General features: G+C 36.9%; 1 protein-coding gene across 5 annotated transcripts in view; it reads left to right on the top strand.

Annotated features, from left to right (window-relative positions):
• Positions 1 to 11573, top strand: part of pde4cb (phosphodiesterase 4C, cAMP-specific b) — a 111527-nt gene that overhangs the window by 66577 nt on the left and 33377 nt on the right. The window contains exon 1 of one of the 5 annotated variants that reach the window (XM_024278509.2): positions 712 to 1926. The exons of 2 other annotated variants lie outside the window; for them this stretch is intronic. In XM_024278509.2, coding sequence (XP_024134277.1) covers positions 1850 to 1926 — 77 coding nt within the window. In that variant the 5' untranslated portion in view covers positions 712 to 1849. Of the gene's footprint in view, positions 1 to 711; positions 1927 to 8637; positions 9140 to 11573 lie in introns of those variants that run through there. 2 more of the 5 variants (XM_024278506.2, XM_024278508.2) reach the window with 2 other exon arrangements.

Below are 11573 nucleotides of genomic sequence, written 5' to 3'. Positions count from 1 at the left end.
AGAAAAAAGCACTAAAAATCAATGGAATATTTATTTCTTTTGTGAGTGACTGTGGGATAAGTGGGATAATGCTTGTTGAAGTGTGCATTATCATAAATTAAGCGGAAGACAGTTGCTTCGCGAAGTGAGTTAAAATGCGCTAATAAACATTAAAGCGTTAATTTTTTAAAAATAATTGCATGCATTAACATTGACAGTCTATACATATATGCCTCTACATATATGCCAATATATATATACATACACACATTTATACATGCATACTTACATATATATATGTATTATATTTATATATATATATAAATATGTGTGTGTATGTATTTATATATATGTATATATATATACTATATATTTATATTTATATATATATATATATATGTGTGTGTGTGTGTGTGTGTATGTATTTATATATATATGTATATATATATATATATATATATATATATATATATATATATATATGGATTTATATGTATATTGGTATATGGATTTATATGTATAGTAGTATATGTTTATAATTATATGAATACATGTATATATATATATATATATATACACATGTACTTTTACACACACGTGTGTGTCTGTGAATAAATGTAAATGTATATACATGTATATATTGATAATCCATAGAATTTTTTTATTTTTTTTTTATCATTTCAATATTTGTTGATCTGTGAAATCTATAGTCAAGCAAAAAGCTTTATTGGACCCACACGTAGCTTTTATTTTTCCGAATGACAAATATAGAGTTTAATTAGTTGCCAGACTGTATGTGCTACTCTTCCCCTTCCCCTTGTCCCCCTGACTACCAGCAGCTCTAACACTATCCTGTAGCTGCGAGCAGGCAGAAGGAGGGTATCAGGTGAGGCGCCTCATTGATCTCACATGTCCATGATGACTGACTCAAGCAAGCTCTGCCAGGCTCAAAAACACCCTCAAGCCAAACAGTGGAGCCATATATCTTTTTGAGGAGTTGGGGAAGAGGTTTCCATGTAGCTGTCTACACTTTATTTTATTTTTTGTACTATTTCAAGGTTTATAAGGTGTCAGCCCTCCAATGATCTGTAGTTTTCTTAGGTTAGCTAAAGGTCAGACTTGAAAAAACTGGACAGCTTTGACGGCGAGTGCATTTGTTTTGCAATCGGATATTCTCGACAAGTCAGACTCCCTGACAGCTTCCAAGCGCATGGTCTGCTGTCCTCTGCTCTCACGTCGACCTCCGGGGACTCTGCAGGCATGCATGCTGCCAGAGGAAGAGGTCAGTCTTCACTGACGCCGCTCCGCCGTGCCACTGCTTTCAGCAGCGGCTCAACTCTTCCCCTTTCCTGCTAACTAGCGTGAGTGAGAGACTGACAGTGAGGCGCACCAACTAATCGGTCTAGAAAACAGTTTGTCTTCTCAAGTTTGGAATCCTTTTACTGAAGATCCTCAGCGGACGGCAGTCGTTTTGTTTTTTGGAATATTTTTTTTAAATAATTTTTAACCATTGCTTAGTCTTCGGTTGTAGTAGATCCCTTTTTTTCTGGAGACCATAGTCTCCTCTCTTACAAACCTTGTTGGGGCTTGCATGAAGAATCCTTCTGACAAAGTGGTTTTCCTTCATATGCAGGCACTAAAGATTGATCAGATCTACTTTTCTTTTTGATTCTATCTGTTTGGTTTTTGCCTTTGGCCTGGATTTTTCATTTTGTTTTAAGTTATCTGAGACGCGGCTTCCCATTCGAGCCATGAGATGGTTCATGCCTTAAAAATAACATTGCCATAAAGTTCATGGAATTTCGTAAGATGCTCAATCAGATGGGGAGCTGGTTTTCTTCTCAACTGTGAGTCAAAAACTGTGAAGAAAATGAACAAGGAGGTCCGACTGATGAGGAAAGGGGCAGCGACTGGTTTTGGACATGGCCGGAGGCATTCCTGTTTGGGGTACGTTACCGAGCTTTGCATCTTCTAGATTTTCCCGCTTTTTCTGTGAGTGAATGAAGGACTCAAGACTCCGGAAGCCCTGATAGCTTCACTATGTTGCTAACAGAGCAGTGTTTATCTGTAAAAAAATAGATTTTTCTTTATTTATTTTTAATTATTAATTTATTTGGAGAGATGTAGGCTAAGTGAGTGATGGAAATAAACACCGTTTAGAGCAAAACTGAGAAAATAACCCGCATGAGGATCCAGTTCATGACCCCAAAATAAACAAGCTTCTATGAATGCTTTGCTCTTTGACAGCAATGCAGAAGTAGGAAATAAATTAGTTTTTTCCCCCACCTCCACAGTAAAACCACAATTTCTTTAACAGCAGTTTTGGTTTAAGATTATTTTTAAAGTGTCAAATAATAATTTCACAGATCCTTAATTAGTCAAACAGGTAACTTTAATAAAATGTTTTGTTGTTTTCAGTTTTGATGCCATTTTTGCTTGGATATTGATATTTATTAGCCAGATGTATTACGCTTGGATGAAAAGTATTAAGCAGGATTATCTTGTTCGACCATACTGCATAAGAGGAGCTGACACGAGTATTTCATCATTCTGGGAGATATGTAATCATAGTGAGTGCCTGTGATTAGTGTGAAAGGCCACGCTGGTTCACATGGTACGAGTTTCCTCCCTTTTCAGACTTTTTTTTTTTTTTTTTTTTTTTTTTAACAACTTGTGCTTTACTCAACAATTTTCACAGGAAACCAGTTTTGTTTGTGAAATTTAGCCACTTCCTGTTTTTTAGAAAATTTATAAAACACTTTTATTAAGGCACAAAACTTCCTTTAGATGATTGCGGATTACCAAATCACTGTTTCCCTTTAAACATCTAAAAAACAGACTTACCTTTATCATGAAAACAATCCCTTATGGTTTGAGAATATCTTGTTTTTTAGCAGAAATTTGGTGTTTAGCTAACATCAAAAGGAGGAACCTACATGTCTTACTGATTATAATCTCACTTTGCCTTCGTATTGCCCCTGCATTTACATAGTGATGCAAACACATTAATTATTTGTACATGTTGTACGCTTTGTGTATTTTTCATGCTTGTGCATGTTCTTGTCCTCGAACGCAAAAGTGAAACTATCTTGGGAGTCCGTCTTCACAGTTCTGCTTAGTCAAAAGTTGACTCATCATCTAATGTTACATGTCAACCCCGGTACAAGTAAATACTACACCTTCAAGTAAAAAGAGACATGTACTCTGTGAGTAGAGCCCTGTTGCTGCAGTTTTACAAGCGCACGACATTACCTGATGTTTTCAATTAGGAGTAGTGGAAATGACAGTTTGGATCTCATTTGTCTGTAAAAATGATATGTATATATATACTATATATATATATATACTATATATATATATATATGTTTGTGCTGTTTCTACATCTTTAAGGTGGTGTCTTCATATAAAAAATATCCATCTTGTAATCCATTTCCCCTTCAGCAATCTGTCTTACTGCCCAGTTCATCCATACAAGGCGGAGGGTGGAGGTTGCAATGTTGGGTTACAATAACACAACAGACCCCCAAAATAAAACACCCGAACTGGGAATAGCCCCCGCCAGCCTGGCTGCATGCAGCACGTGCGTGCCACACGTGCTGCTTGTTTATTGTATATGCACACAAACACAAACCCCACAACCTGCAATCCCCACCCGTCCAAAATCCATATTGATTGTTCCAGCAAGCGGCGAGCGGCCGTAGGTAACTGAGGCACATTGCCAAATAAGGTTTTGCCTTTTTTTATGAGCTTTGGAAAACTAACTCTGAGGTTGTGTGAGTCCATGAAAGATTTTTTTTTTAGTTTTCTGTAGGAAAAGGAAAAGCAAATCCATGAAAGGTTTAAAAGACATTTCAACTGTTTTTGCATGCACTAAATATTAATATTTTTTGTGTTTTTTTTTCTTATAATTCTCCTAATTTGGTTGTTTATATTTTGTAGATGTGTTTGCCTGTTGCATGTGGAGGCCATTTTCAGGCAAAGAGCGACATCTGCTGTACAGTCAGTCACGCTAACTGAATGAATAAGGTCAAGCTGGTGTTTACAGGAAAATCTAGAAATTCTGAAACATTTATTGTCCAAATCTATTGGAAAAATTAAGTCTGAAGCTGAAAAAGACTTGATAACAACCAGACTATTGCGTGACATTTTACTTTGAAAGGCCGTGTTAGTCGACACGACTCTCACGTCTCCCCCCTGCTTACAGACACACATGCACTTATGACACTCCTCCCTCACAGCTTATTCTCATCAGCAGAAGTAATGCTGTCATAGGAGCCAGAAGCCAGCTGGGCTGCAGAAGTCATTTGGCTGCTTGGATTTGATTACATCGCAGCCTCACAAACGCCTCATTGTCAGCAGATCTTTAAACGAGCATCTGCTTTGAGATCCAGCAAACATGTTGCACATGGACCGTGGAAAGTATTAGTGCAAGCAGAACTCTGATATTCATGCAAAAAACTTTCCATTTTGCCAACTAGGAAACTGTTTGGACTTACTTTGAGAAGAGTTTACATTTGTTTTCTAGAGTAAAACCTTCTTTGAAAATATTCAGATTTTACGTCACGTTGTACTTCTTTTTTAATTGGTCAAGTAAAGGGGATCACATTCATTGTGGTCATTAATAAACCTAAAGCAATGGGAGATTTGTGAATAGAAAAAAAGCATGCATTCCTGACCGACAGGTATCCTGTGGTGCATTTTAGTCAGTTCATGATTATGGCATGCTTTAATTATGACAACTATTGTTGCACATATTCCTCTAAGTCAGGGGTCTGCAACCTGTAGCTCTGCAGCCACAACCTTCCATTGTGGCTCTCAGGCTTCGAAGACAAAATTCAAATAATTGAATAATAATTGTTTTATAATAGTTTGGTTAATTAGTTTTATTTGATCAGATTTTGTGGTTTTTAGAATAACCTTAAAGCACATATTGTTATCTTCTGCTGCATAACAGTTGCTGTTCTGAGGCAAAAGTATTGCATCTACATGTATAGATAAAAAACAATCACCAATGCGGTCATGCTTATATTTGATAATATAGGGGATAAAACAAACTACCATGTTTGACTTGGATTTATCTTTTTAATGCATCTTATTAAGGACATTTATTTTGAAAGGAACTTGTACATGCTGGTGTCAAAAGCAGGGTTGGTTTGATAAAATCTGAATCGATTTAAGCTTAACAGATCAATAATAGATCAATAAAAGTAGAGATTGATCAAACACATTAAGCTAAAGTCTGCTAGCTTGATGCTAACGTATAATAGAATTTCCCATAGCACTGCTAATGCTAACACTTGGTGACCTAAACGTAAACTGCTGACTAAATGAGCATCTTTATAAAATTAAAGGCATGAATTTTCCAAACTCTATTAAAGAAATATGTTTTTTAAAGTAACCATTTGTGGTCTAAAACACTGTTTTTGTTCATACTTTCTTCTTCTTCTGGAATAAAGTGTAATTCTATAGCGTGATCGCCACCTAGTGGCCAAACTTTAAACGCCCTCCAGAAGAGGCAGAACAATTGTTTTTAGGTTCTACGTTTGAGAATCCATGTAACACTGTATGGTATTAACAATATCATTATTATTTCACTAATAAATATTACATTGATTTGAATCAGGTTAATATGAATATCTTCAAAACATATATATAGATTATTAATGTATTTCTAAACAAATACCTCTAAATGTCTAAACTCAAAATAGAATTGAGTGGATCAAAATAATAATAAAAAATCTGAATCAAATGGATTCAGGAATCGGCGATACTCAGCCCTAAAAGTGAAAGAAATTAAAAATCTGTATGCATAGAAAGTAATAACCCTGGTATGATTCTATTGTTGTAAATGTTTTAAAGCAACATTTTAGAAATAAATGGGTTATTGGCCTCGAAACCACAAATAAAACTTTATCTTTTTAAAAAGTGAAGTGGGAATTTGTGACTCTTTTACTGGTTTTTGCCAGTAATAAACTGACCAAAATGGTTCTTTTCGTGCTAAAGGTTGTAGCCCCCTGTTCTAATCCAATATTTGAGCTTTTTGTTCCATATTTCCTCCTCATTTTGCAGTCTAGTATCGTTTTTTCAAGCAACTTTTACTGCAAGTAATCAAGTGTTTACTGGTCTCAATAAGGTGAAAACCACTAAGTGAATCAGCAGCATCTTGTTTATAAGTGGAATAGAATGTGGGCTTTTTGCCAGTCCGTCCTGGTTTAGAAGGTCCAGGCGGGTGATGCAATAGAGACCTCTCATAAATGCGGTCAGGACACCGTGCAGTTTGGAGTTACTGTCTAACAAGCTGGAAGTTTTTAGTTTATTTTTTGTTTTATGATGTTGCTGATAATGTCAAATGTTCTTTTTTAGAACAACTAATGCTACAGTTTAAAACCAGCTCTAACATTCATCTTAGTTAGTGCCAGTTAAGGAACACGAGAAGATAGTTTTGTGTTTCAGCCAGTTAATTCAAAAATATGTGATTATAAAATAAATCAAAAGCATAAGAGCATCGCCGAGCAGAAATCCGATTTAATCAGAATCTTATGTAAGACTGTCATACACATTACACAAATGAGCTGCTGTTTTCAGGTCATTCTGTTTCACATGTATGGGAAGATTCCAGGCTGTACTGGAATGCTGTAGATTTAGAGGAAAACTTCTCTAGAGAGCATTTACTTCCACTACATCCTCCTGACAGATCTTTTGCCAACATTTTCTGCAGTGTGCCTGCTGACACTTCCAGCTCAACCTCCTGCCCAGTGTTTTAAAAGATAAATATTTGCCTGCGATGTTGACAGTGGTGAGCCTGCCGCTTGTGTGACGCCTTCAGGTCCAATAAGTCCATCTGTTCTGTGGCCCTCCTCTGCTGGAATTTGAGCAAACTAAAGTTCAGACTTCATCTGGAGTGTGAGTCAGCGGCAGAGCTATAGCGGCTATAGCAGGGCAAGGGGGGAAATTTGAAAGTTTTGAGTCAATATTATGAAAATTGTGTTTTTTTTTGCATGTTTTTAACATGTTTTGTAGCATTTTTCTCATGATTTCAGAACATGGAGAAAATTAAAGTTGCATTTCTGAGTATTTGTTTTTTCAAATTTTTGATGAATCGGGAGCGCCATTTACCTATTAAAAACACCTCAAAGTGCTACAAAAAAACGCCCTTTACCACATTTTCAAATGAAACTACAATTATTATTATTTTTGGATTACATACATGGTAAATACATCTCAACTGGATTCAAAAATTATGTTTAAATAGACGATTTCATTATACTTTAAGAATAAGGCTCCAGCTGGCATCTTTAGCTGATACAAGAAACATTTTTGAATTTAAGAACATGGATGAAAACATCAGATACACCTGCTAACTTGTTAGGATTCAAAACACAGTGATAATAGCTGTAAATGGTGTTAAACTTTTAGGCCACAACTCCTCTCCTAACGAGCAAAAAGCTAGCGTTAGCGCTGTATTTTTTTAGCTAGGCTTTCTCCGGTCCTTGCGACCAAGAAAGAAGCTCGACACTGGCGTATTTCAAAAATTATGTGCTGACTCACTTTCACTTCTTACACCCCCCCCCAAAAAAAAAGTGCGACCGACAACAACATTTAGTCTCTTAAAGTAGCTACGTGCTACATTGCTAGTACAGCAAGGGCCGCATATTTTGTGCTGGTATGTATGTGTGATTAACATCATGTTTTAAAATATCAAAAATTAATAAAAACATACATCGATGAACCAAGCTAGCATGCTACCCGCGTGTTGCTAGCACCCACTTTAGCTCAAACTTCACGCTTCCCAGCTTGATTTCTCTCTAATAAGATACGATCACTATCCTGTGATAATTCGGATTATTTTGTTGTTGTGTTTTTTTTGCAGTTAATTGCAAAACATTGAGGTTCTTTGCGTACTTACTGTATTTGGACCTCCTCCGTTCTTCTCTCGAAAAAACTCATTGCAAAGTAGTGGGGCACGTCTGTCACGTCGTACGTCACGTGATTTACAATCCAGTAATATATATCAATGAGTGGGACTTAATAAATAAAAATCTATTTTTTAATAGAGCCTCAGATAGAATAACTACTGTTTTAATATCAATAATAATAAAATCTTTGACCCTTTCATTTGTGGCCATTCACTCTCGTTCTCATTTGCCACCCTCCCAAAGTCTTCTGCCCCCCTCCATATAGAAAGTTCTAGCTCCACCACTGGGGTGTTATAATTAAATATGACGATAGTATGAAAATGATCAAATACTTGGGAGTGTCGTGCTCGTACATCAAATCTTGACTTCCAACGCAAACAAATGAATGTTGCAGTAAAGATAAGTTGTTATATAACAGTAAAGTGCATGATGCAGCTCTGAAAGCACGGCCTGATAATTTGTCGCCCATGCTTTATGTTTATATTTAGATAGAAGAAAATAGACCTGGCAGCTCCGAACTTTGATTCAACTTTCAAGTTTGTTGAGCCTGCAAATAGTTTGCCTCTTCTGCACGCGTGCACCAAAAATACAGGCCTTTTGTGCACACACAAACGCATTTATCCCCCCAAAAATGCAAAAATGAAAGCCCCCTCACCTCTTTTCTTGTAATCCACATGCAGGGCACATATGTTTCAAAGCCCGGAGTGGGAAGACTCGGCGACGGAGGGAGGGAGGGAGGAAAGGGGGAGAAGGGGAGGGAGGAGTACGTCTTCAAAGAAGAGGGAGAGTTCTGAACTCCTGCGTGGATTTAAAAGCCACCCCTTTTTGCTTTCTGTTTCGCCACATGAAACCGCCTCATGTTTGGCGAGGAAATGATTCTTTAAAGAAGCCCACCATTTTTTTGGCTTTCTTCCCCCCCTTTTCCTCACTTTGGACTGGAGTCATGCCACTAAAGCACACAGCAGAAGGCTTCCCTCCATCTGTCTGCGAGGCGGTGGAAACATGCTGCCGCGTGAGGGGAGAGAACAGAACGTGGAGGAGCCCAGGAGCAGAAGTGCTACGAGAGGACAATTAAACCAAAGCGGAGGGGAGATCCACTTCAGCCCAGACATGAGCTTGCCGGATAACTGTGTGTATCTGGCCCCCTCGTTCCAGGATCGCTGCTTCAAAGTCCGGAGTGGGAATATTTGCGGGTCACCGTGTGCTGTCAACCGGCCAATTGACATTGTTCAGAAACGCAGGCGGTAGGACAGCTGTTGCTTTAATCTACATGCTGACATTGCAGAATTTATATTTAAAATACTCACAATTAACCAAATATGTTATTGATAACTTGTAATCTCTTAGATCTGGAATATTTGACATAAATAATCTTTCTTTTATTTTGAAGGCCAGTAATTTATAATAAACTTGAAATCTATTTTCCGTAAAAACCATCACACAAAATCTTTAACATACTGTAACTTTTCAACAATCAACGTCCTTCCAGTAGATTTTGAAGGAAAAAAGCGGCTCACGCCGCTTTTTTCCTTCAAAATCTACTGGAAAGACTTGATTGTGTTAACAGTTGTAAATCACATCACAAAAAAAAACTTTTTTTCCTGATATAGAATAGAAGAGTGTCTAAAAAAGTCTTCCTCGGAGCTCAGCCTTACAGAAAAACATCTGTTTGGATGAGGGCAGCTCTGTTACCGTAACTGAGTCAGATGGACTATGAATGAGTGAATCAGGGTCTTTAGAATCCACTTTTCTTTCAGTGATATTCATTAGAACAAGTATGAATGGTTTTAGTCATGGCCACTTTACCTTCAGGTGTCTTTTTTTTTTTTTTTGCAAAAATCCTGCATTTAGATGATGAGATCATAATTTCTTTGTTAAAGATGCTCTACAGGTGGTTCACTTTCTTTTTTTATTTATCTATTCCAGGGGTCTGCAACCTGTGGCTCCGGAGCCACATGTGGCTCTTTTACTCCTCCATTGGGGCTCTTTGGTTCAAATTGAAACGTTTTTTTAAATAAATTAAACTTTATTCAACTCACTCAAAAACAGTTGAATGACTGTATGAATCATTCATAGCTCCATCTGTCTTTTGTAGTTTATCAATGTTATTTTGACATATTTGGACTTCATTTTGAGCTTCATTTATCACAGAAAATCAATTTATTGTCAGTAAGCCGAACCAGATTTAAATCTAAGATTTAAATTAAGTTATAATCCTCTACATTATAAAGCAGATTTTCTATTTTTGAACAAATTCAAGGATTTATAGTCTGCCTTATGGTTTTAATATATGGTAGGGATCTCTTAATTAGTTCTGATTTAGTTTTGCTGGTTATATTTATCAATTTGTGGCTGAAATGCTCCAGAGAGTGTCAAATAAACACTTTACTCTTCATTTGCTGCATTGACATGATCCAATGGTGTAGGACAAACCTGAATTTGGGTCAATTTCTCACTGACCACAACCCAGCTGCCACACATCCTTTAGAAAAATAAGACTTTGTATCTATGTTATTGTTATTTCTGTGAGAAATATAAATAAACTATTATTTTTAGGCATGAATAAAAGCAAATTTTAAGAGAAAATATCTTTTTTTCCCAAAATATGAAACAATTTATAACTTTTAACAGAAGTTCACAAGACTTCCTTTCAAAATAAAAGACTTCCTGTGTCACATAGGATCATCTCAATGCAGAAAATTTAGGGGTGGGTAGTCTAATAAAAAAACTTTTATTTTTAAACATTTGTGGTGCTTCTTAACCAGAAATTCATAAATCTAACTATCTAAAATTAAAACAGAGCTAATTAACTGTGTCTGTTTAACTATGGGGCAAATGTTTAGTTTTAGAGTGATTTGGAGGCTCACATAATGAGAAGTTATTTTACTTTTTTCTTTTTTTGATTACTTGACAGTTACAGTTACTTTTAGGACTAAATGCTTTGTATTTTTCTTTAACCAGAGAGCCTCAGTGGAAGGGTAGAAGAGCCAGACGTGGCTCTTGAGCCGCAGGTTACAGCCCCCTGGTGTAGGATGTCTTTTATTTTGAAAGGAAGTCAGTATTTAAATGTATCATGTCAGCAGCAAAAACATAAATATAAATCAGTATCTTAGACTTTGTGGCTCCTACTGGGTTTTGGCTGGCGAGAAATCGACCCGAATGGCTCTCTAAGTAATCTGTGCTCTTCACTTGTAGAGACCAAACGAACAGAAAGAAATTGTCATTTTTTATGCTGATTTACTGTTAGGCAATGACGAGTTTTGACACAATATTAGAAACACATGGTGGATGTAATTTCCTCATGCTGCTGGAATGGTGACTGTTGGTTCTGACCAGATGTGTGTACACGGAGCTGTCTGCGTCTTTAAGAGTCACCCAAGGAAATACTAATTCTGCAGTTGACCTTCTAGAGAGTAATGACGGCATCAGTGGAAAGCGATCAAAGTGGCTTTATAATGTCAACGCACCATTAAAAAAAGCTTCAAAGACAAAGTGCTAATGAATGCCAACTCTGCGTGTTTATTGGTTCAACCGCGTGTAATGATGCAGTCGGACTGTGGCGGGCAGAGGCTGAATCCTCAGCTCTGCTCATGAGGTCTAATGCTCACTTTACCTCATAAATTTGATTCCTTCCGTGTGAGATTGAGTTTTACGTGGAATCGTTTCATTAGTGGCTTT

The sequence above is a fragment of the Oryzias melastigma genome, linkage group LG4 (assembly GCF_002922805.2).
Source record: "Oryzias melastigma strain HK-1 linkage group LG4, ASM292280v2, whole genome shotgun sequence".
NCBI lineage: Eukaryota > Metazoa > Chordata > Actinopteri > Beloniformes > Adrianichthyidae > Oryzias > Oryzias melastigma.
Note: the sequence above shows the minus strand (reverse complement) of the source record. Positions and strands in the feature narration are given on the sequence as shown.